This window comes from Lepidochelys kempii, chromosome 8 (genome assembly GCF_965140285.1).
Source record: "Lepidochelys kempii isolate rLepKem1 chromosome 8, rLepKem1.hap1, whole genome shotgun sequence".
NCBI classification, from domain to species: domain Eukaryota; kingdom Metazoa; phylum Chordata; order Testudines; family Cheloniidae; genus Lepidochelys; species Lepidochelys kempii.
Window position 1 is genome coordinate 87,120,507 of NC_136387.1, and position 27,367 is coordinate 87,147,873.

The 27,367-nt window shown below is 39.2% G+C and overlaps 1 protein-coding gene across 1 annotated transcript in view; it reads right to left on the reverse strand.

Annotated features, from left to right (window-relative positions):
* Positions 1–27,367, reverse strand: part of LRRC7 (leucine rich repeat containing 7) — a 386,471-nt gene that overhangs the window by 13,207 nt on the left and 345,897 nt on the right. Inside the window, exons 21-25 of the mRNA XM_073357368.1 lie at positions 26,571–26,720; positions 20,191–20,310; positions 14,567–14,785; positions 12,570–12,662; positions 6,747–6,821 (exon numbers count right to left, since the gene is read on the reverse strand). Coding sequence (XP_073213469.1) covers positions 6,747–6,821; positions 12,570–12,662; positions 14,567–14,785; positions 20,191–20,310; positions 26,571–26,720 — 657 coding nt within the window. The remainder of the gene's footprint in view (positions 1–6,746; positions 6,822–12,569; positions 12,663–14,566; positions 14,786–20,190; positions 20,311–26,570; positions 26,721–27,367) is intronic.

The window sequence follows — 27,367 nt, forward strand, 5'->3', positions numbered from 1 at the left end:
AGGGAGATGCCTATCTCTGCTCGGGATTAAGAGCCATGAACCCTCTCCTGGAGTTCGGTGCCTAAGCCCTTTCTTGAAAAAAAAAAAAAAAACAGTGGTGCTTGTGCTTCCTCCCCACTTTATTAGCTTTTGCCTAGTGGTTATAGCAGTCAATCAAGTCAATTCCATTCCTCCTTCTATCTGGTGTGGAGCAGGAATTTGAATCAGAAGAGTGCTCTAATCACTGAGCTATGGGATATTACAGAGTGTCTCTCTGTCTCTCCTGTTGAAATTGTTCCATTTTGTATAACCAATTAAATAGAGATCTGAACAGAGAACTGAACAGAGAATATCCTGGGTGACTGTGCTAACTACTCAGCTAAAGATTATAAAGGTACGACCATCACTTCCTCCTCTGGCCTTCGAGTACATCTACTGGATCAGGCCCTGCAGGTGACAAAGGTAGGGCAATGCCTGGTTTTACAATTCTGCCACGGCTTAGGCATGAGATAGGCACCTGGACATCAGCACTGAGTTAGCTGTGCACATGCTCAGCAGCAGATATTTAGGTGCCTATACTGGCAGAAAAATAGACTTAGAGGCCTACAGAATTAGGCAGCAGCTAAGTGGTGAATGCCAGTGGTAGCTAAATGTTGGAATTAAGCAGTTAGTGGCAGTTAGACACTTTAATCCCTTTGTGAATCTGGACCTAAGTGTATAGGAGTCCAATCCAGCAAGCCCTCTACATGCAGGACTCCGGTTTAAGCACTGAGAATTTTGTGCACAGAAGGGTTGGGTGCATATCTATCTTTATATAGATCTTGAAATGCATAACCTACAGTAAGAAACATATTTATATCTCAGATTTGACACAGCTAATTAGCTATAAGTGGCAATAGGGCTACTAAGAATGAGCATGCTCCAAGAATCCACCAACATTTCACTGTGAGGAAGCAAGCTGGTCTTGTGGTTAAGATACTGGATTGGCAATCCGGGTTCAATTCCTGTCTGTGATCACAGGCAAGTCACTTAACCAGACTTAATTCCCTATTTGTGGAAGAGGGGTGATAATACTTTGTCTGCCTTTGCCTATTAGAATCTGCACTCTTCAAGATAAGGACGGTTTCTTACAGTTTTACTGTGTATGTAGTGCTTAGCAAAACAGGACTTCAATCTTGGGTTTGGGTTGCTCTAGACATTTCTGTAATCCAAATAATAAAGTCACCAGGTGTCACTCTGCAAAGTGCAGTTTGGGCCTTCTCTAGCTGACAGCTCTGTTCCAGATGTTGTCTAGGAATAGAACTGGTTAAAAAATTTAAAATTTTGGAATGTCAACATAAATATGGTGAAATTTTAATGAAAACAATGTTTTTGACCAGCTATAACAGTGGTTCCCAAACTTGTTCCGCCGCTTCTGCAGGGAAAGGCCCTGGCAGCCTGGGCCAGTTTGTTTACCTTCTGCGTCCACAGGTTCGACCCATCACGGCTCCCAGTGGCCATGGTTCGCTGCTCCAGGCCAATGGGAGCTGCTGGAAGCGGCGCAGGCCGAGGGACATACTGGCCGCCGCTTCCAGCAGCTCCCATTGGCCTGGAGCAGTGAACCGCGGCCACTGGGAGCTGCGATCGGCCAAACCTGCGGACACGGAAGGTAAACAAACTGGTCCCCGGCCCGTCAGGGGCTTTCCCTGCACAAGCGGCGGAACAAGTTTGGGAACCACTGAGCTATAAACAGGAAGGGGGACAAGCACCATACAGCTGACGAAGTAAAAAATGACAGGTGACTGGGGCAAGGGGATAAGGGTGATGAGCTTTTCCTATCCTTTCCCAACAACACCCTTCTATACCTGGAGAAGAAGGGAGGAGCCCTTAAAAAGATCCAAACTGGTAACTAGGGTGAGATCCGAACATAGAAGCAGATTTAATCCAATAATGCCTTTTGTTTTTAAAAAATAAAATCTTGGTTCATAGTTTGGTTTGGATCCAATTTGTCCCCACACTTGCAGGACAGCTACTCCAATATTACTAGAGGTGAATGGCCATAAAGAGAGAACTAATGCCCATGAAACATAACCTGTGGGCGCATGACTGCATGAAATCTCCCAGCTTGTTTTTTAACATGTCAACATGGACCTGGTTCTTCTGGAGCATATGCAACAAACTGACTCTGAATAGGCCAGGCTGCTGTGGTGCCAAGATCTGCTTCCTTCCGGTGCTTGTACAGCTCTGAAAGCTGTAGATATTTATGTCTGGAAAGGTCACATATCCCACACTATCACCCGGGTACTTTCAAAGTTTTCTGATCAAAATATTCCAATTGTATATTGATCTTAAAGAAAATGTCATAAAATGGTTAACGAGACAGATAAAGACATACATGTCATGGAATACTTTACTTAAAATTGTTTGTCAAGTTATTAACCATTGAGTTTATATACCCAATAATATTAAGATTATTTAGATATTCAGGTTATTATTTCCATAATTCTAAACTACATTGTAAACATTATCAGAGGCAAGACAATGAGTACTACCGCACCTTGCTGATTTACTATATGATTAAGGAATTTTTGCTGCCTTAAATTGATAACAAAGATTTTGATTTAAGATTGATAATCATTATTTCAAATCACTATCGTGGTTTTTAAAACTCAGTTTCTAAATGTACAGTTCTACTCTGAAAAGTTACTCTGAAAAAATTGGCATATGGAGTTCCATGGTTACTGTCTTACTGATTCCAAATTGAATTTGCTCTGTATAAAAGTAAATAGATTATACTTTGACAATTCCGTAAATTTACCTGGACTCTCAGGCACAAGCTGGGTTCTCTCATCCTTGCACACCATTATCAGTAATAGAGGTTCTGCAGGTCAGATCACTCACTGACTTCTGCACAACCCCATTAGCCTTATGTGGCGTTGTACAGATACAAGCGAACGTATAATTGGAAGACAGTAGGGTTGCACAAGGGTAACTGAGGACATAATTTGCCTAGTGTGTGTCTGTTACTGGTGATAATATACAAAAGTAAAACCTTTCTTGAGTGATACTTCCCAGCTTGAGTTTGGTCCTGAGAAAAAACATATTACATTTGATATGGAAACTGTGAGAAATAAACCTGGAATGTCGTGATGCCATTTTTAGAAAGTCACTCTTCAGAACAAAACAGCAATGTAAACTCCCTTGACTTAATTGTGCCTGAAAGGCACTACCCCAGTGGCGGCACCAACCAGGTAGAGGCAGGTATTATGACTGCTGCTATACCTCTTCATGAAGTTCAGTTTACATCCTCTGACACACAGCTTTGCCAGGCATTGCACAGAGGAGAGGGAGAGCTGAGCATCACTTTCTTCCCACACCTTTTAAGGGTGCACAGTTGGGGAAGCAAAGGCTGCTTGTGTGCTTCCTCTTCTCTCCACATTTCTACATACGGGTCACATGCAATCCTATTTTATTTACTGGATAAACTTTGCTAAAGTAGTTCACTAATAGGAGACAGTTGCACTTCTTTAATTGTTTTGCACTTGAAGCTGTTTTTCAGTTACCTACGGTAATTGAATGGTGTTCACAGGCAAAATTGGTTCTAGGCTACCACCATGAATCATGTTGTTAGACCTTGCAGTCTACTAGGTACAATAAATATTTTCCTCTAACCTGCTTTCCCTCTAAACAACGAAGTAATCATAATTAATTGAGTGTCACTATCCAAATGAGATCAGAATTATAAAAAGTATAATAAATTAGGTTGGTAGGTAAACCATCTGCATTGTTTTTCAGTTACAGTGCATTCACTCTTGCGGTATGGACAGCATTAAAGAGAGAGAATGCAGTTCCAAAAGTTGCAGGTAAATGTATTATTATTACTTGTCACCTATTTGGAATAAATATGTTTTGTCTTTCCTGTATTTAATTATACCATGAAGACTCCTGCCTGTTGATGTATAAGTGAAGGAGTACAGACCAGAAAAATTCTGAATAATTTAAATGGAAAGCAGGCATCCCATGCAATTACGTATTGCTGCTATTATACCTCCAGCATTCCTTTGCATCTCTTGAAATCAGTTGCTTTGATTCTAAAAAGCACTGAGTCAACCCAGTGACAAAGGTATTTCCAGAAATTATCTCTCAATGGGTCGGTCAAATTACTGCACTTCTGCAATTATCAGGCTATAATGTAGGAAGTACAGAACAATTTATTAGAGCAGTGACACATGCTAATGTCACTGTTAATGGTAGATAACTCAATGCCATTAACATGTTGTACTGTGAGTGCTTGTCCACAAGTGTCCCTGTTGTATGACATCATGAAAAATCATTTGAGATAACATGACAATTATGAAATTAAACTAGGTGTGAACTGTATACCCTAGATAAAAATGATATAATGTACAGAATAGTAGAATCCATCATCCACAGTTGCATAAAACAGTACAAACTACAAAGGATTCTATCAGGAATACTCCCACAGTTTCTGCACATTAGACAACATTCTAATGCAACTTTAGACAACATTCTTACCTCACTAATTTTTGTACTATTCTTTGATTGCTTTACTTTATTTAACCTAACTTCAATGTTCTGCTTTATAATTCTAGCTGTTGCTTATTTAAAACACTTATTTTAGATTTGTTGGCTGATTTCTTTAATTCATTTCTCTCTGGGAACAAGTAATTGTATAATATAACATTAATAAATTAGTTCATATAGATGTATGTTAACTGCAAACAAATTAGCAACAATGAAGGCCTGATTCAAAGCTTGTTGAAGTCAATGAGATTCTTTCTAGTGCAAGGGAGAACAGAGGCACAGGTATGATACAGTAGTGTAATTGCAGATTGCCCCATTATAGAAGTTTGCAAAATGCAATGAGCCTCAACCCCAGGATAAGTTCAAGAGGTTTCAAAGTCCGCTATGAACCTTTTGCACAGCTATAATCACTCTTCCCTCACGCACATACTCACTCTGACTGAAAATACCATTTACAGTGACAATACATTTTCCAGGTAAAAATAATGGTTTCCAGGATTCTGTAGAAAAGCATCTTTTTTGGAAAAAATATAGTTATTTGCCATTACTTCTGAGTGGGAAATCTTGATCTTCCACCAGTGGAGAATTTCTAAAATGCCATCAGGGCAGCTTTCCTTGCCTTTGCCTGGATTACACCAGGGGACTTAATTTAAATAGTCCATACTAAAATGTAGAGCTTTCATTTGAAATCAATTGACAAAAAAGGCCCCAGGTTTCTTCTGAGGCCATTCACATGTTTTTGTTCTCCAGCACAAGGGATGTCAGTTCTTCTGGTGAGAGTATTTCAAAGATATTCCCACAGTGAAGCAGAGGCAACGTACTGCAGTCACATTTCTTTGTGAAAATGTGACTGCAGAGAAATTTGGTCTTATACTGGAAGAAAATGTGAAAATCATAAACATGACTCGAGTTGTCAGCCACTTAATAAAATGTTCAAATTCTTGCTTTCATTCACATACAAGAAACAAAGGAATAACACTGAAATAGCATGATGTTATTCATTTATACAACAGCACAATTGTTGAGGTAAAAAATATTGCATACACTATGTTTACTTCTTTTAGTCACTATTAATTTTAGGAAGTTATAGGTAAAACTGCTTTTTATTATCTCAGAGTAGCTCTATTGTTTGCTTTGCATTTAAAGACAATAAATGGGACTGTTCTATCTGTTACCACTTGAAGTATGGGTTTATATATAGTTTGGTCCTTTACAGATCCTTACCCACATCATCCAGATAGCTTGAGATCATATTCCTGCTAATAGATCCATGATTTCAACTCTGCAGGGCAGGTGAAAGGGCATTACCAGTGAAGATGCCTTTCCTCTGGAGTGTATTATCCTGTTAGTTTAACAGAGCTGGAATCTGTTGATCTTGATGCCAAGCACATTTATTTTTTCCAGGGTTTTACCTGTGTGTGAGAACTGTGTGGAGGACCATTCTTTATTTTTGGTCAATCTGTTCTCCGGAACTGATTATTGCTCTATGTGCATTGCATGTAGACAGAGGTAACGAGACAGGCACCTCACTGTACATAAAGAAGAGCCAAATGCTCCCCTCTCTGAAAAGTACATGGGAGGGCAAAAACAATAGGGGAAAAACCGTTTACTAGGTTTATCTTGATGCCACAGGCTCATTTCAAAAAGGAGCAGACTGTGGTCTATGGGAGGGAGAAAGGTCACAGTTTCTAGATCCTGTGTATCCAAAGCATAAGCCTATGGAGCCTGAGCCAACCATGGCAACAGACTTTCTCTCTGAACCATTCTCTGCAGGGTCTAGAAGCCTCCTCTATGTTGCCATTAGCTCTTTCCTCCTGTGCCTGAGCACTGTATCCTGTGAGGGAGCAGAAGCCACAGAGAAGAATGAATGCTGCTTGGACCTCATGCCCCACTACTGTGTAACACCACTCTCTGATCTCAGAGATTTCTCCAGGAGGGGTTTCTTCTGCTCTCAGGAAGGTGGTGCATGACACTGAGACAAGTTGTCTCCTTTCTTCATGTTTCCCATCCCTTCCACACTGGTTTGTTCCCATTCCCTCTGAGAAAGGGAAGAGAAATATCTAGCCCTAAATAAAGTACTATGAATTAATTATAAAATAAATTAATAAAATAAATTAGCTAACAAAAAGTGGGAATGTATAAACTAATTGGCAGTGAGGAAAAACTTATTTGTATATTGTGCAAATTTGATCTAGAACTAAATTAAAATTACAAACTAAACAAAAAACATAGTTCCCTCTTACCTTAAGGATCTTATCACCAGGCTGGAGCAGGCTGGATGCTGGTCCATCAGGCTGAACCCTAGTAACAAAGATACCCTATAAGTCAGAAGTAACAGAGGTTAGGATTCTATTACCAAGCACTAGCTAAAGGTTCTTTTGATATTTTGTATTAAAAATGGAGAAACTTCAGCAATGACCCCATTTCTATGTAGCTCAGTTTCTAAAAGGTCCCATTCACTGAGATTTAAAAAGACCTGATATTGTGCAACAATAGAAAAACTTTTGCCAGTCACCATGCAATAATAATTTAGAAATATACATACATGAACCAGTTACTAAGAGTGATTTGTCCAGCTCCAGAAGCATGGTGTTGAACTATATATGCACCATAGGACATTTTTATTTTAAATCATTTGGAATCCTTCCAGTACTCAGCTTTTCTGAATATACCCTGTAGATTTGACCCCAATTATCACATGCACCTTTCAAAGATGTGTTAGAACTGTTTCTCTCATTGATAATTTTACCTATTACAAGTTTAAAAGCTTTATACAGATTTGTATGAACAGAAGTAGACCAGTAATTATAGACTTTTACTTCAGTGAAATACTGTTTTATCAAGCAAGTACCTGGCTACATACATTACAGAAGCTTTCATAAAGAACTTTAAAGGATTGATGCTTACTAAACATCCTGTAAGAGACCAATATAATCATTTCCTGAAATCTGTCCAACTGCCTGTTTGCTGATCTGAAGGCTTTAAATAATCCTGTTAATGCTTTAAAGCTAAAACTTTATAAGTAGCTAAGCAGCAGTCCCAAGTTACAGCACTTCTGTATTGTGCTCTCGTGGTGTTTCTCTGCTGATATCAATTTAATTAGTTAGGGCAGGGATTGGCAACCTTTGGCATGCGGCCCATGTGGGAAAGCCACTGGCAGGCTTTTGTTTGTTTACCTGCAGTGTCTGCAGGTTCAGCCAGCACATCCCTCGGCCCACACCGCTTCCCACAGCCCCCATTGGCTTGACACATGGACACAGAGGCAAAATGAGGACATACATACATGGAATTAAGCAGCAGGCCTAAACTTTTATTAAACTTTAACAAGAGAAGGGGCACTATCCACCCATTACTTCTGACTTATAGGGTAACTCCTATATCAGGCATTTAATTGGTTCAAGTGTGGGGGTTACAGGGTCTCTTTAACATATAATATGGGGTAGGACTCAGCTCTCTCTGAGTCAGAGCACCCTCACCCTATGATGGGGCAGAGGGTGAGCCACAATCCGAGGGACACAATGTCTGACCTCGGCCCGTGAAAGCCACAAGGTCTGACCCTATCACATGAGCCCAAGGCCCATCATCAAAATCCCAGATCTTTTACTTCTGGGAACCATTCATTTTATTCACTTAATCACACTGGAAACCGGCTGCAAGTTGTGACAAATAAACAACTCCATCCCAGTACCACAGTTAGTTACTTAACCCACTGTGGTTTTAAGGTGCTGTGAGAAAGGCAAAAACCTCTCCAGATCTCTGCCAATTGGCGCATGGGAGAAAGAATTCCTGACCTCCTAAACAGATGATTGACTAGACCAGCAGCATCTGTCAGGCCAGGTTCCCATTCCTAGTTCAGGTGGGTAGGGTGGGATATTGGACTGGAGCTGAAAGAGACTACCCACGCCTCATGCGATGGGTTAAATTCTGGGAACTGGGTATGCTGGCCATTCAGCACCCCTTGCCTCCAGCTGATCAATGGGTGCCAGAGACTCCTGGAAGAGGAGCTACCTATTGTCCCTTCGTGAGTGTCCCTTCCTTACTGCTGAGCCTGTCCCGCTTTCACAACTGGACATCAAGTTCTCCCATATGTTAATGTGAGTGGATTATGTTCTCAGTTACTTCTCTGTTCCTTTGGCTCCCCCTTTGAATAATTTCGTTTGCACTCCTTTATCTGTCACACCATTTCTCTGCTCTTACCTAAATCTTTTTACTATGTTTAACTGGCACCTTTGGTTCTTCTCTCTGTTATATAGGTCATGCTTGGAAATAAGGATTGGTTAAATAAACTTCCTCTTGATTTAGTTTGGAATCTGACCTTTCATTAACACACAGGAGGGGGAGGGCAAGGAGGCCAGACCATTTCAAAAACACTGTCCAGAAGATACTGCACATAGGAAAAGGGTTGAGGACTCCATCAAAATAACTGCAAGGTGATTAGGAAACTGAGACAAGGAGAGGTCACTCAGAGTTGCTGTTGGCTAAGGTTATTATGGACTGAGCAGGCAAAATGATCTAGGCAATTCTGAGACACTTTTACTCCATCAGCACATCTTATTTTAACTATTATTATGAGGATGAATATTCTTTAGCATGGTGTACTATAAGTTTGCTGATTTGACGTGGTATACAGTAAAATACTGTACATGAAGTATTTATATCTAAATTATTGGAATTGTACGATGAGAGAGAAGTTGAGCCCCACTATAACCTTTAAATTATTATAAATAAGCAAATAATGATTGAAGCATTAAAAACACTTAGAAGATCTCAAGTAAAAACATGTAAGGATTTAAGAGCAATGATTTGAAATAACCTGAAATAATTAATTCCTTTGATAAAAAGAAATAACAATGTAGAAATGCAACCCCAGACAGTCTAACTCACTTTCTCTCAAAAGACAATTCTCTGGTCCAATTTAAACTTTTCTTGATCAATTGTTAATCATATTAAAAATATGGTTATAATTTTGCTATATACAGTTGTTACAGAATCAGATTTATTACTTATGTAGATACATTCATGAGGGAACATGGTTCCTTTTTTAAAAGAAAAGTGTGAAGAATTTCAATTGTCAAAACAACTGATACAGAATTTAATTATAATATCATAAGCCAAATTAGGAACCATGACATGAAGTCACATTTACATTTGTTATAAAGCACATTGGAAAGACCATATTAAGCAGCATTTCAACCAATACCAATACAGTTTTAAGTACTACAGGTTCAAATGTCTATTGGTTATACAGAATAAAATGATCTACTCCCTGTAGACCAAATTCACTAACTGACAACATAAAAAATCGTTAGAACCTGTCCATATTACATGGGTACCTTCAAAGGCATTTGACATTTTCTGTAAATATTAATTTTCCTTTCAATTTTAATCGATGCTGATGGGAAATTTTAAAAAAAATGGGGTCTAAGGCTACATATGAGGATTTGTTTAAAAAAATACACCAATCTTATGATTTGATGAGCATTCTCAGCTCACGCTGAAATTAGTGGGCATAGACGGGTGCAGAGATGAGGTGCTGGCCACCCAGTAGGATTGGGTCTAATCTTAACACAGATAACACCATGTTTAAAATATACAAACCTATAGTCCTTTATATGTAACAAGCTCCACTTAGTTTTAGTACACATCACAGATTAATTCAGAGGCCTCAGAGTCCACTTTCTAATCTCTAGACCATTTGAATTTGATAACCCTTGATTGTCACATTTTTATTTGTCCCCATTTTGCTGACTAAAGAAATACATCATTCTCCTAGGCTATTTAGTGTAAACATGCAATGGATCCAGATGTTTATTACCAAAAACTTCACAATCCTGATTACTAAAAGGCATGCTCATTTATAGGGAAGTTTGTGCAGAGTCTTCTATAGACCTTTCCACCACTATTAATCTGCAGAGTACAGATAGAATCTGTTGTGTTTGGCAGAGTAGGCAAAAGTCTAGGCAATTGAAGCTAGTTTATGATACTACTACTGTTTAAAATACCAGTGAATTTATCCTCCTAATTAGCGGACCAATCCAACTCCCACTGAAATCAACAGGAATCTTTTCAACTACTTCAGAAGGAGTTGGATCAGGTCCTAGGTTTGTTCTGGAAAAAATATACCCTTACAACTAGGGTGACCAGGTGTTGCTGTTGCCCAGCCCTCTTCTCCTCCAGAAAGAGTTGGAGGTATGTGTGTCCCCATCTCTGAGTGCTGGGAATGTGGCTACACCCCCACCCCCCTCACTGCATCCCTCTCCGTCCCACCCCCCTCCCACACTCCAATGCCCCTGTCATTGCATCCCTCCCCTCCCTGTCCGACCCCCCATCCCCCATCCCCCTCACTGCATCCCTCCCCGTCCCATCCTGCCCCCCACACCATCCATCCCAGCCCTGTATCCTCTACAGTGCTCTCCTACCCATCTTCTCCACCTCCCAGACCACCACCCCCATGTCCCTCACCCCCTCACACCCTTGCATCCCATTCACCTCCATACACTGCTGCACTCCCATTATGTCACTATACACCCTGTGCTCCCTACACCCCCTGTAGCCTTCTGCCTCCCCCTGCATCCCCATTGGCCCCCACAGACCCCCGACCCCCCCATTCTCCTTCTCACCTCCACGCTGCTCTCGTCCTTGGCCTCTTTCCCTCTCCATCCCCTCTCCTTCTCCCCCACCTTCATCTTTTCCCCTCCAGGCAGCACCCAGAAAAGTGTATGAAAAAGTGTCTCTGTGTCGGCAAGTGTGTGCATGCATGCATTGTATGTGTGTAAGAGACTGTGTGTCTTTGTGTAGGGAAGTGTGTGTATTGCCGCATGTGTGTATACCTGTGTGAATAAAATTTGCAGCCTAACTCTCTGACTTTGATTCCTTTTTCTGGCTTGTGCACAAAAAATTGATGACATAAAATATGTCTGTGTATTCATTTCATAACAAGTGTTTAAAACAGAAGGGAACTCTAAAAGAAATGTATTATTTCTTAAAAAGTGAATGTTGTTGACTAGTAATTGCAGAAGAGCCAATGTATCATACATTTGTCCCCACCTTTGTCTAACTACATTATAAACTCTTTGTTGCAGACTCTCTCTTTTTATGTGTATGTCCAGCACCTACCAATGTGGAGTCCTGATCTTAGTTGGGGTCTCTAGGCACTAAACAACAATTGTAATAATAAATAATGTAGAAGTATATGTGTTAGTGCATGCTAGATGTGTACACATGAATACATGTGTGTATCTGCATGTAGGTGTGGGAGTCAGTTTCTACATATTTATTTATAGAGGTATCTGGACAGGTGTGCATTTCTGTGGTTGTGCTCTATGGATTTGTATTTGGGCTTCAGGACTGGGCCTTTAATGGACCCATTGCAGCTTTGATAATGTGTGGTCCTAATTCCACAAATAAATTTACAATAACTTTAGTGAACAAAAAACTGGAGCTGGTTATGAAAAATGGGAAGAGGGAAAGGAAAGAATCATGAAAACCTTTGTGAAATTTCATTTTTTTAAAAATTACCCTTTTTGACTATTTTGCTGCCAGCTCTAGCATCCTGTAACAAATAAAACCTGAACTTAGCATAATACATCTGTCAAAACAATAAATATGCCTGTTTGGGCCTTGCAGTGAAAATGAGTACATGACCAAGGGTGGGAAGAGCAAGCGATGAAGGGAGGGGGGATGGAGGGAACAGGGGCCGGGCCTTGGGCAGGGGCAGGGCCTTAGGGAAGGGGCATGGCAGTGGCAGGGCAGCAGGTGGGGCAAGGGTGTTCAGTTTACTGGCATTAGGAAATTGGCAACCCTACTTACAACAAGTCAAGAAAGTTGGTACTTGGGAAAAGGCAAACCGCATGAAAAGATTAACTAGTGCAATACAGGGAATAGCCTGTTTTGATTAAATCTTTATTTATCAACCAGAAGGAAAATACCCATTTTTGTTTAAAAAAGTCACATCCTGGACCAATTTCTGTATGTTCACAACTTCTATTGAATTTCACATGCTTGTATCTGAGGACATTGTTTGGCTCTCTGTAATAAAGACCATTAGTAAGAAATTCACATCTTACCTTATCAGAAGGTTTGAATGGATTTCCTTGTCCACTTATTCCACCACTGATACTAAATCCAAGTCCAGGATTCTTTTCTATTCTCACACAAAACTATGTTAAAAAGATATGGAAAGATAATCGAAGCTAATCTTTAAAGCTAATCTTCTAAACAATTGTGTCTCTGCCTGACACATTTTGGTTTATGGTTAACTATTGGAGTTGACCATTCTGAATTATATTGTACAGAGTATTAAAAAACATTAATAATGTTGTTTTGAAGTACACAAATGTGATATTTCATCATTTTTAATATGCCCTCACACTTCTGAGGATCATGCAAACAATAACTGTGCCTGACAGGTACTGTTTCTTCTTTATTCGTCTGACTGAAGAACACCTTACAAAGTAACTGTTAATCTAACTAACTCAAAAGAAAATAGCCACAAAGGGCAAAATTAAAAGAAACTAATGAGGAAAGTTATTACACACAGTGTCCTCATTTCAGATCACTGCACTTTTGGTGGTTTAAAAGAATCTGAAGGCTAGCTAAGGCCTCTACCCATTTTATATCCTCAGAATCCTCTATGAGGGAGGGATTAGGTGAGTGACGTCCACAGACACTGTTCACTAGAAAAATTCCGCAAATCAATGCCAGAGGCACCAGATACCACCAGTGGTAATATGCAGAAGCCACTTGAAAAACTGTGGTTTCTCATTTCTCTGAGTATTACTCCTTAAAAGCTCTTTTTCTTCAATGTTTTGTTTATTTAATGTTCAGACATCTAAAATACACACTCTTCCTCATACCTAAGAGCCTATACACTGTTCAATAAAACACATCTAAATGCACATGAATCCTCCTTTCTTCAGTGGTAGAAAATAGGATCATCCTCCACAACCAATCAATTCCCCCATCATCCCTTGGTACTCTGCCTCTCAAATCAATGCCAGAAAGAAGAGATTGGCTGCACTGTGTCCTTAAGGCCAAAAAACTCTGGATCAGTTGGACCATCTCAGAAAGTGTCAATTCTTAGATTAACAATGATACTATTAAAATAACTGCAATAATAGGCCTGTTATAGCTCCCATTAAAGCAGCTGGAAAAATATCAATATGAATTTGCATTGTGTCGGACTTTAGGTTTTCAGTTAATGTTAAGTAAAAACATCACATTTAAATTTAAGCAGTACTTTCAGGAATAAAACTTTAAAAACACATTTATGTATAAATCTGTCAGCTGTCCACAACATGGGTACATTTATGACATACTTGTTACTGAAGCACCCATTTTAATTAGTGAATCAGGGGAAAATGTCAGTAACCTTCCTGATAAAAAGTGGATCATATTTGTCATTAAATGCATCACTTATTTGTTTGTAAGTAGGCTTTTTAGGTTTCCAAATATTATAAGTATTCAAGTACCCAGTTAGAAAGTGGACAGGAATGGGAGTGGGTATACATTTTCCAAGTGAAACAAATTGCTACAGGCACAAATAAAAAGACTGGAGCTGATTAAGGCCCCTGAGACATTTCAATGAATGCTTTTAGAGAAATGGCATGATCAATAGTACAATTTATGTCCATTCAATTTGCTAGTACTGTGTTAAGTGCAACCGCAGTGGAATAATGCAACCATAAAACAAAACCAAAATGCTTTGAAAAAAATCATGATTCTGTTGCAGACAGAAAGTTATCTTTAAAATCTATCCACAGGAACTCAACTATAAGTAGGCTCAAAGTTCTGCTCCTTCCGTAAAATATCAGACTAATCACTCACATTGCTCAATGTTGTGTATATGGTAATTGCCCTTCATAATCAACAAGCCTAAGCATGTACATACAATCATAAAACACGAATCAAAATCCTTGCAAGTTGATAATCCTTACATAGACCAAGAATCACAACTTCCTGTTAATGTAGCCCCTCACTTTCCTAACAATTTAGCTGCTACCTGACAGGAACCCCCCCCCAATGTTGCTTCATCAGCATGTTATTTATATACACATTTTCTCACCTGCTCTTGATAACCATCCATACTCCTCTGCCCTTTGGTTTGAATTAAGCACCTCCCGGCCTGAGGTGCCCGAGAGCTCTGCGAAGAAGGGATCTGAATTGGCAGTGGTGATTGAAACTGCTGAATGGTAACTTTATTCATGTTTCCTTCATATTGCTGCTCTCGACTCCGATGTTGTAGGCTTTGAGATCCCATCAAAGTCTGGATATGGCTACCTGCCTGTGGGTAACGTAACCCGTTAGGCCAGAAATTCAGGAAGCTGAAAAGAAGCAATTATTACAACTTACACAGTCAAGTAAAAGCAAACCTCTTAAATAAATATCAGAGGTTTGCCTTTTGACCACAGTTGGAAACAACCGTGATTAAAACCAGCAAGGATTTATCCATTGCATTTAGTGAATCTAGGAGCCATAACTGAGATCAAATGTACAGAGTCTGATACATAAAAGGAAAATATTTTATGCCTTATTTCATGTTATATGTTTCTGGTCCGAAAATCTCATGAAATGAAAATATATAACGATGAAATAAATAAGATGATTTTGCAGCACATTCTAAAAAATGTTAAATATTGGGTAGCATTGAATTTGAGGATAGTTTGGAATAGAGCTTATTCTCTATTTATCACAAATATTGGCCTAAATTGTACGCTGTTTCAGGATTATCTATTAAAAATCACATTTTATAATATAGTTTAAATTCAGTGCTTGTTTATAATCATGTCACAGGCTAGCAGAAGCCAAGTGGATACTATTCAGTGTCAATGCATTGTCCCAATAAAGAATGTGTTTTTTACATGACCTTATGTTTACCAATGTCACTAATCGGATTATCAACTTTTTGAAAAGAGCTAGTAGTTAGTAATTTGAAAAGATTCATACTTTTCAAAATTATGGAAAATATTGAACTTGTGTTATTTTGTTCACTGTCTTTTGATATTTATCAGAGAAAGGCCACTGATAATAGTCTTCAATCCCTGCTTATCTGTCACATTTTCAATTTTATTGCTCTAACATGTGGGGTTTGGTTTGTATGTTACTCTATTCTTGACATGGTAAAGTTGCACACTTGCTTACTTTTCAACATACAGTCTGTTTATACACATACATTACATACACATTTGAGTCAAATAATTTAAAAATAAATTAATTGAAAACAATTTATACTGTTTATGATGACAGGATTGAACTGTTGATGCTTATTAATAATTGGCATGCAACTTAGCCATAAAGGAATGAGTAAAATGAATGCTCCAAGGAATGCTCATATCTTACTACCTCCATGAAACGTCACAATCCTATGTTACTGGCCATCTTTAGAGTATGTAAACTCAGCAATTTATGACAGGCATGTTAGAGACCCTGAGAGAACTTCAGTGCCTTGCCCAAGATCACAGAGGCAGAACATGGCCAGAAGGAGAAATCTGATATAGTGACTCAAAACAATATGCCTTAATGATAACTGGCCAGATCCTTAGCTGTTTAATGAAGCTATGCCAATTTATACAAGCTGAGGATCTGGCCAGAATATATCCGTAGTTTCACATTGACTCTGTACTTGGATTTTCATAGAATCATAGAATATCAGGGTTGGAAGGGACCTCAGGAGGTCATCTAGTCTAACCCCCTGCTCAAAGCAGGACCAATCCACAAGTAAATCATCCCAGCCAGGGCTTTGTCAAGCCTGACCTTAAAAACCTCTAAGGAAGGAGATTCTACCACCTCCCTAGGTAACGCATTCCAGTGTTTCACCACCCTCAAGGTGAAAATTTTTTTCCTAATATCCAGCCTAAACCTCCCCAACTGCAACTTGAGACCATTACTCCTTGTTCTGTCATCAGCTACCACTGAGAACAGTCTAGAGCCATCCTCTTTGGAACCCCCTTTCAGGTAGTTGAAAGCAGCTATCAAATCCCCCCTCATTCTTCTCTTCCGCAGACTAAACAATCCCAGTTCCCTCAGCCTCTCCTCATAAGTCATGTGTTCCAGCCCCCTAACCATTTTTGTTGCCCTCCGCTGGACTCTTTCCAATTTTTCCACATCCTTCTTGTAGTGTGGGGCCCAAAACTGGACACAGTACTCCAGATGAGGCCTCACCAATGTCGAATAGAGGGGAACGATCACGTCTCTCAATCTGCTGGCAATGCCCCTATGTATACATCCCAAAATGCCATTGGCCTTCTTGGCAACAAGGGCACACTGTTGACTCATATCCAGCTTCTCGTCCACTGTAACCCCTAAGTCCTTTTCTGCTGAACTGCTGCCGAGCCATTCGGTCCCTAGTCTGTAGCAGTGCATGGGATTCTTCCGTCCTAAGTGCAGGACTCGGCACTTGTCCTTGTTGAACCTCATCAGATTTCTTTTGGCCCAATCCTCTAATTTGTCTAGGTCCCTCTGTATCGTCTCCCTACCCTCCAGCGTATCTACCTCTCCTCCCAGTTTAGTGTAATCTGCAAACTTGCTGAGGGTGCTATCCACACCATCCTCCAGATCATTTATGAAGATATTGAACAAAACCAGCCCGAGGACTGACCCTTGGGGCACTCCACTTGATACCAGCTGCCAACTAGACATGGAGCCATTGATCACTACCCGTTGAGCCCGACTATTTTCACCAGATAGTCATCATGGGATGCTTGAAAATGAGTAGCATCTCATCAGCTTCAAGTCACGGCACAAATGTAACCTGAAGATGTCCTTCACAGAAGTCCACAGCAGGTGCACTGTCTTCCTCAGAGGAAGAAATCTGCTTAAAGGTCTTGCATACAGAAATTGTGGCCCAACACCAAAAAAATCTTCATATCTATTTTGTTGGCTTGGATCACCTCAGGGCTGAGTGACAGATGCACATAATGAAAACAAAACAGAGCACCAGCTCCTCAGCTATGGGCAAGGCATGCACTCAACTCAGAAGAGGAGGGCAACAGCAGTTTTAATCACTTTTGCATATTCTAATTCTAGGCCAGCAGTCCATTGGTCATGTGTACTAGCATAGACCACTAACTTGTACCAAATTCACCACAGACCAAATGAATCTCAAGGGGCTCATACAGCAGCCAAGGTGCAGAAATGCCCTGGCCCACACACCTTTTCCCTAGCCATGTTCCCTATATCAGCTGCAAGGAGGGGAGTGGGTGATGTTGGTGCTTGTATTCTGGCTCCATGCCACTGGGGTGATCCTCTTGTGGCAGATACACCAGGTTTATGTCTGACTATCTTTCTTCTATTTCCCCTCCTTCATTCAACCTCATTCATCTGCCCCTTGAGCAATCCCCAGCTTCATTTTCAGTGATCTTATCTCCTAACAGTGAATCCCTTTCTTTCTCATAATGAGCAGTTAACTCATAGATAAATATGTAGATGACTTTGTCAACTAGTTTCTCGTAGGCACCACAGAAAAAGTGCATCTCCAGCAGTATTAAAATGAGGAGAGGATTGTTTTTCAGCAAATGAATAGATTTACAGAGTGGCATTCTAAATCAAAGGGCAAAAATACCAAACTACTTTTTAATGGAAATATTCTAATGATTGCCTGCAGATTACTGTGTAATTGATCACCTTGGAGCTAGAAGTAACCAGCATTTAATCTACACGCTGCATAGTTAAGAGGAGAGAAATAACCATGAATTACTATGTAATTGTATAGTTAATAGTTGCACGGTAATTACCATGGTTGTATGGTACAATACATACATACTGCAGTTACATGGTGATAACCCACTGCCTCGTAGTTACCATGTAACTAATCAACACTGGTCCTACAGGTATGGATCATTTACATGATATATATTCTGTCATTTAAACTGAAGAAATTAGATTTATTATGGATAGGTTACACACAGGGGGCTCTGTACCAGATTCTGCTCTCATTTGCATTGACACAAACCCATTAAAGCTAGTGTGATTATGCTAGTGGGAGTGCAGTTTTACCCCTTATTTATTTTTACAAAATCACATTATTCAGTATATGAGAATTTAATTTTACAGAAGACTCTGAAATTAATTTCAAAATGATTGTTACATTTAAGCCTTCAACTGGTGAAAAAATGAAACAAAATATTCTAGGTCATGTTCAATGCAAGGGAAATTAGCATTGTCATAAATACACGTTAAAAATACCTATTGAGAATGAAAAGTAAATAATATTCATCATTCATTCTCTCTTTCATTTTCATAGATTTTGTTTGCAAAGATTATATCAATGCTTCTTGTGCCTTTATAGCATGGTTTCTGCTGTATAAAGGTTAAGTTGAGAATAAATCCTTTTCTAGAAACAGAAATCACTTAGAAACAGAAACAGAAATTCTGCTGAAAAAACATCTCTATTGTATGGAATGTTTTCCCTTGATTTCATTTGTATTCTATATATTATTTTAACATCCATCATAAAAGTTAATTATTTGAAGCTGGGAGTCCGTTATTGCCAATGCAATTCAAACTGCTGACAATGGCTACAACAATGGATAGTGCCAATGAGTTAAACAGATTCTGATGCATTGTGTAATGTTTTAACATACCACATCTGTACAGCAGGATATTGAAATGTCTACTACGGATTTCACTTTTCAGTTTCTTATCACAATAATGCATATCAGAGTTCCAATACAAGACATAAAATATATTGTTTGAGCTGATGAGTCTAATCCTGACCTCACATATACTGGAGAAAATCAGGTGTGACTCCTCTCAGGAAGTAGAATCCTTCTCCCAGCTCCTGTGTATACTATACAATCCCTTTGAGTGGTTCAGCCTACTCTCAGTGCCCAGCTCCACAAATGCAAGGCCAGGGCCCCATCTGCCTTCAACCACCCGTTGTCTCTTGCAATGATTTATGTTCCTGGGGATTCCAGGAGGGAATGGTCCCTGGGCTGCACTGAGCAGAGTGACTTCTATTGCATCTGGACCTGATGACCTACTTGAGTAATTCTCCTGCACATTTATAAATGACCTCTTTTCACTCTATAATTTTTGTAATGGCAAAGACTGCTGCTTCTGTGTTGAATGAAAAAATCTGAAGCCAGTAGGAAAATATTTACCTGATCAATACTTAAAGGTATTTGAAGTGCAGCATTCGCAATATATTCATTATGTCTTTGGACCTGACTCTGATTCACGTACACCATTTTTACTCACTTTGTTCACTCCTCTAACTAGTGCAAGAAAGATCAGAACCAAAACATGTAGATTAACAATTACCACCAATGGCCAAATTTTCAGCAAGCCTTGAGCTGGTCTCTTTCTCCACACTTAGTTTTAAATTACTGCATTAAATTACTGTACCCTAAGAATGTAGGAATATGAATATTTTGTGCAGCTAGAGTGTGCAGTTATTTGCCCAGCTATCTAGTTTGTGTATGCAGAACATACTGGTACATGCATCCACTTTTGCAAACATAATAAGTTAACTTGGCATAAATGAGCTCAAAAACAGGTTAGAACTGAAAATATGATTAGATTATGAATTTACAAGCTGTTCTAAGCCTTGAAGAAAAAATGCATTGCACCTATCCTGTGTCCACTGAAGCCAACTGGAGTAAGGGGATTGCTGCTGATTTTGGTGGGTGAAGGAAAAAGCTGACAGTACATAAATGTCTGATTTTATATCATCATGTTGCTACTGGTTACCTTTTTAGTAATGGTATCTGGTGGCACATCCCGCCTTCCAAGTGGATATGGGTTCCATTGGCTACTAGCAGAAACATCTTCTTGTCCATTGTCTAGAATGTTGCTCTGCTGTGATGGGGTCTATTGTAAAAATGGTAGGATATACTTTAGTGCCTTGACAGATCACTGTATAAAACCACCACTTACTTTTGCCCCAAATCCACCTTGTTCAGTTGCACAGCATTTCATTTGTAATGGGAATCATTTTATGCTTTATCCCCATATTGTGTTAATGTATAAGAACTATATACTTGCTGCAGTCTTGACTGCACTGTTGTCTGTGGACCTTACTTTAAATGGGAGAACTTTAGATGCTCATTAATTATCTTGGCAATAATGAGAGAAGTGAGAAAATTAACTCAAAGTCTGAAATCATGGAACAGTAAATATTTTTCTGAAATTACATTTTTAACACAATAGTGTGCTACAGAATCACACAATCTAAAAACATCATACTGCTCATTCAAACTGTAAGTAAGTAAAGAGCAATGAAAGAATGTATAAATATCTCACCATCATCTATAATGTAAATATGAAATGTTAAATTTACAATGCATTTTTTTAAAATGTTATATTTAATACAGACAATACTGAAGTTATAGTTGTCATACCTTGGGTTACCTTCTGCACTGCTCTTACAGACCCCAGTTCAGGAAAGCACTTAAGCATATGTTTAAATTCCAATTAAGTCAATGGTACTTAAGCACATGCTTAAAATTAAGCACATACTTAAGTGCTTTCCCGAATAAGGATGGACTTAAGCACATGTTTAAGTGCTTTCCTGAAACAGGGTCATACTTCTATTATTCTTTTCTGTTTCCTCCCCCTTGGACACATTTAATCCTGGTCATTTTCCTTCACTGGTAACTTTACTCATCTCTTTTTCAGTCATTTTTGTGGTCTTGGTGTCCTATTCTATCTTAATCTAATTTTATTTTCCATTTATTAATTTTTTTAGTTAGGCTTAATTAATTTTTATTCACATAAACATAACTTTCTTGACTGAATCCTTTCAAAATCCTGCCATCACAGGGCAGATCCAGCCACAGGAGAATTTCTACAATGTGGAGGATCCTCTGATGATACTTCTGCTGGCACAAATGCACGGCTAGGAGAATGAGAGCATGGCTGTGAGTCCATTACATATGGCTGATCCCTCATCTATTGTAACAGACCCTTGGGACCATCAGCAGATAGCATAAATTAAAGCAGATTTTAAACCACTCTATTATATGCCAGGGACTGGCCCAGTGCCAAGAAGGATCAAAGGAATGCAAAAGTTGTTTAGAGCCATTACCGTACTGCTTACACACTACTGTTTTCCTTGTCTGCAGTTCAGAATCTGGGCCATTGTTTCAGATTATTTCCAATTGGGTTTTTTGCTTGTGGAAACCCTTTAGATATCTGAGTACTACCAATGCCTCCTACCCTGTTTCTCAGTTTGGTTGAATGAGACTGCATGATTGCAATCCCCTTGGAGTCATGAAAATGAGATGTGTATCTTGAGAGATTATTCAAGTGAGCAACATTATAAATGAAAACTTCCCATTGCATAGTCTCTATTCTGAGAATAAAAATACACAGAGAAAAGCAAGTGTGTCACCCGTGTGATGTGACTAATTTCACCAGTTAATCCCCAGAGTTACTCCTACTTTGTAAAACTGATAAGAACATTTAAAACAAATCATGTGCTATATGCTATTCAAAGGACTGTGCCTCTATGACAATATTTTCTGACAAAGTAACATACTGTGTGACTGTTTGATTGGTCCTAGGGGAGAGAGTAATATACTTTTGATCCTGAAGTTCATCTAAGCAAGAATCCATACAGTGTTAAAAATAATTATCATATGAACTTTAAAATTGAAGGCATTCTTCTGAAAGAAGTTCCTTTTTCCACTACAGAGAATGTGGTGCCATTTTTATAAGACAGTGACTGTAATTGTAGAGGTGATTTAAAGCTGCGGAATAAAGAAAAATGATGCAGTTGTTTACTGTTTTCTGTACAAGATTGGGAAAAATCTGTGATGATTGAGCTTTTCGTTTTTGACAGGAAAATGAATTTGGCTGCTTATAAAGTTATTCATTTGACAGAGGCTGAATGAACTGCACATCAATAGACGTTTTACACCGATTACATCTAGATAAAAAGTAAGAAGCAACAGTTCAATGTGATAGTAGAAAGTTGTCTAGATTGTTGGGCTCAACGGGTAGTGATCAATGGCTCCATGTCTAGTTGGCAGCCGGTGTCAAGTGGAGTGCCCCAGGGGTTGGTCCTGGGGCCGGTTTTGTTCAATATCTTCATAAATGATCTGGAGGATGGTGTGGATTGCACTCTCAGCAAATTTGCGGATGATACTAAACTAGGAGGAGTGGTAGATACGCTGGAGGGCAGGGATAGGATACAGCGGGACCTAGACAAATTGGAGGATTGGGCCAAAAGAAATCTGATGAGGTTCAATAAGGATAAGTGCAGGGTCCTGCACTTAGGACGGAAGAACCCAATGCACAGCTACAGACTAGGGACCGAATGGCTAGGCAGCAGTTCTGCGGAAAAGGACCTGGGGTGACAGTGGACGAGAAGCTGGATATGAGTCAGCAGTGTGCCCTTGTTGCCAAGAAGGCCAATGGCATTTTGGGATGTATAAGTAGGGGCATAGCGAGCTGATCGAGGGACATGATCGTCCCCCTCTATTCGACATTGGTGAGGCCTCATCTGGAGTACTGTGTCCAGTTTTGGGCCCCACACTACAAGAAGGATGTGGATAAATTGGAGAGAGTCCAGCGAAGGGCAACAAAAATGATTAGGGGTCTGGAACACATGACTTATGAGGAGAGGCTGAGGGAACTGGGATTGTTTAGTCTGTGGAAGAGAAGAATGAGGGGGGATTTGATAGCTGCTTTCAACTACCTGAAAGGTGGTTCCAGAGAGGATGGTTCTAGACTATTCTCAGTGATAGAAGAGGACAGGACAAGGAGTAATGGTCTCAAGTTGCAGTGAGGGAGGTTTAGGCTGGATATTAGGAAAAACTTTTTCACTAGGAGGGTGGTGAAACACTGGAATGCGTTACTTAGGGAGGTGGTAGAATCTCCTTCCTTAGAAGTTTTTAAGGTCAGGCTTGACAAAGCCCTGGCTGGGATGATTTACTTGTGGATTGGTCCTGCTTTGAGCAGGGGGTTGGACTAGATGACCTCCTGAGGTCCCTTCCAACCCTGATATTCTATGATTCTATGATTCTAGAAGCAGTAGAACAGATTAAGAAAGATAAACACATCCCTAATTACAGGTTTCAGAGTAGCAGCCGTGTTAGTCTGTGTTCGCAAAAAGAAAAGGAGTACTTGTGGCACCTTAGCGACTAACCAATTTATTTGAGCATAAGCTTTCGTTGGTTATGTTTACTGGTTAGTCGCTAAGGTGCACAAGTACTCCTTTTCTTTTTACATCCCTAATTGTTTTCTTTGACTCTTTGAGCTGCCATTGGCCAGTTAGGCCTTAATTATTGCTCTTTTGAGTCTGAGCAACACTAGGGAGAAAAAAAAGGAGCAAACCACCCAAGTGGTGTTGTTTGGATATATTACAGCTTTGAAAAGCATAATGCACATGATCCTTCTTACTTTCACCAATGGAAATCAGTAACTTCTTTGGAGTCAAATTATGCTGCTGTAAATGAGAGGAGGAGAAGGCCTGGAATAAACAATTGACGTAGTCATTCTTGCTATAACTGCTCAACTGGTATAACAGGCATTCTCCCTAGTACAGCAATCCTGGTATATAAGGGGCTGAGGCCCAGGTCCTCTCCTCCTACTCCAAAACACACCATTTATTGGGCTCTTAGCTCTCTGTTAAAAGCACTAGCTGCTCCCCTTGATTCATAGCACTAGAAACCAGATTGTGTGCGAGTGTGCTGTGGGGACAAACTTCCTGCTACATCTCCTTCCTTTAATGCACCTACATATTGGAGGAATACTTTTGCTTCTAGAGTTTCTGTCCCTTGCTTGAGTTCTCAGAGTTAAAATTAAAATCAGATCCAGCTGACCCTATAGCTGAACATCAATAACTTAAGCATAGTATTGTTTAAAATGTATTAAAATTTGCTCTTTCATCAATATATACTCCAATTAATGTCAGCAGGGATTACATGCATATAGAATGTATCCCTTTCAAAACTTTTAAGTAGACAGATGTAGAACTGAAAATTAAGAAACCAATAAAACATTGCAGATGTTTAAATGTATGATGGTGTTGTTTCAATCTGTCTAGATGTGGAGACACCTGCAAAATGAAGTAAGGTTATTTTAATAACCAGGATAATGATAAAAAAAATCTTAAACAACAAATCAGAGAGAACACATCAAAAGCTGCTACAGTCATTAAATTTGCAGGCTCCACGGATGTGGATTGCCCACAGGCATTCAGTTTTCAGAAAGAAAAGGTTGATATATGTAAGCAATCTTTTTTCCTGTGAGATATGCATTCTGAATGTGAGAATTTCAAGTGACTTATGTTTAGTTATAAACATTCTACTGTATTACCCTTCTTTGAATAAAAACTGAATCAACATTTTCTGTGAAAACAGTCTGAGTCCACAACACACTTGCAGACAATTCCAAAATTTCCAGTAGACACCTTTCAAAGATCTACATAGTGCCAGTGGAAGATTTATAGTTTAGCATTTAGTTCACAAGTTATTTATGTCCCACAGCCAGAAATGCAAAACGTTCTAGAAGATATCAAGGAATAAAAATAAGCAGTATTAGGAATTCAAAGTATTACATCAGCACTAACTTTGTCTTTGCTTTGCAAATTGTATAGTAAGAGAATATCATTCTTCCACATTTTTAAGATGAGATTTTATGGTGGCATGTAGCAGATTGTGATTGAGTGCTTAACAGAAGGAATATTAGAGTAAGAGCTTGGAGTCCTTAGTTGCTGGTCACAAGAATACGCACGTGGGGTCATATATCACCCTAGATCCACACATGTAACTCCCCATTGACCAGAATGCATTAAAGTCAAATATAGCATATGACCTAAAGTTCTTGATGTGCATGATATATGAAATACCTCATTCATAAATACACATGCATGAAATACTAAGGCTGTCTGGAATTACATGTCAAAATGATTCCTTGCTAGGACCTGGAACAAGAATTAATATATCACCCAAAGATATATCAACAGTCTTTGAAAGAAAAAAAATATGACAAATGCTGGAAAACTCCTTTTCTAAGTGAGTACACATCTATATTTAAGATGACAATTTGGTTGTCATTAATTTTGCCACATTGGAGATGTACAAGTACAAATATGAAGGTTTGTAACACTCTGGATAAGCAGAGAGTGAAGGGCATAAGAAACTAACCAAATGTGAAAGGATAAGTTATTAGGTGCAGCTTGGCAATGCAATGTGTGTATTTGTACTGTTGAAATATTCCGGTATGCTTACTGGCTGGGAAATACAATACACTATATGTATTAATAGTTAGATCAGGCTGTTAGACTCCAGGTCAGCAAAACTCTTATGCCACATGGCTAACAGTAGAGCATGTGAGTAGTTACACTGATTTCATATGCACATGCATAAATAATATGACTGTTTGGAATTTTATGTCAACGCTATTCCTTGCAAGGACCTGTCCTTACTTCAGTGAGACTACTCTCACATGTGTTAAAGCAGAGATTAAAGTCCCTTCTACATCACGCTATGAATATTTTGGCAAGATTTTAATGGGTAACATTCTACTCTATCTTGTTATAGCTACTTCGTTCATGAACCATGTAGATTAGTAGATGTTTATACATGTGTATGATGCATATATACATGCACCAATATATCAATAATAGGTATGAAATCAGAAACTGAAAAGTTTTAGAACACTAATTTTCTTTTCTATATCCCCAATACTTAAAACCAAAATTTAAAAATACTGTAATTGTAGCCAGTAGGGGCTCAAAGCGTGTCAGTGCTGTTACAGATAAATTAGTGGAAAGTGGAACACCTTGGCTGCTGTGATGCAATCTACATACATTCTTAAAAAAATGTCTACAGTACCATTTGTAGGATTAAACATCTACAACATGAAACATAATCCCAGCGCTATTCCCAGAACATATAATCAGGATAACATTAGTCTGCAACACAAGAGCAGAAAGCAGCAATAACAGCCATGTGAGCTAGTTAATCCAAAAAGCAAGGTTATTAACTAGGCAAACTATGGTACCAGCATCTTTGCTTTTTGGACTGATTACAGGGTATAAGCATGAAAAGCTAAAGCAGGAAAAAGCAAAGGGTATTAATTTATTCTGTGATGTTGGTATATACTGGCTATCCCATACTTACTTTTGGTAGAGGTAGCTCTTGCTGAATTTGGTTTTCAAATTTAGATCTAGTCTGCAAGTTTAAAGTCATGCTTCTGCCTGCATGCATTGCTGACAAACCTCCAGAGTGCAGCATGCCAAGGTTAACAGTGTGGTGTTTGTAAGCAGCGGTCTGAGTAAAGGAAATAACCACGTGACAGGATATGAACACACATGCTCATTGAATTAAGTATCGCAAAAACATGGTTAACTTCACAGGTTTTAGTATAAGCAAACAAATGATACCAAGAAATAAGTAGCTTTTTGATGCATGCACTCAGTTGAACAAAAGCACATACAGTACTGGTTATACATAAAATGGATACCATAAAAAGACTATAACACTGATAGAAAATGAAATATTTTTTATACCCATAGTCTGAAAACTCTAGTATATTGTATGGTACACGTCATTTTATGGATATAGGACCAGGGACGCCCTATACTCCCACGGATGGTCCAAAAATCTGTGTATTTGAAGTGCTGGGAAGTAACAGCAGGAAAATCCATACAAGAGGTCTCTGTACCATCTTGTGTGCTAAGCTCTTTGTGGAAGAGAGGATTTTGGTTGGGACAGACACACAGTGAATGGGTCTGTGCACGCATGGACTAAATGGACCAAAATTCCACATGACAGGATCAGCTGGCTGGATCCACTACTGCCCATTTCCTTTATTAGCAGCTACAAACCAGCTGCACAGGCAACCTGATATGTTTGGGTTGAGAATTCCATCAGTTAGCACAATATGTTTTCATCTGGAGCAAAGACCTTTTACATGA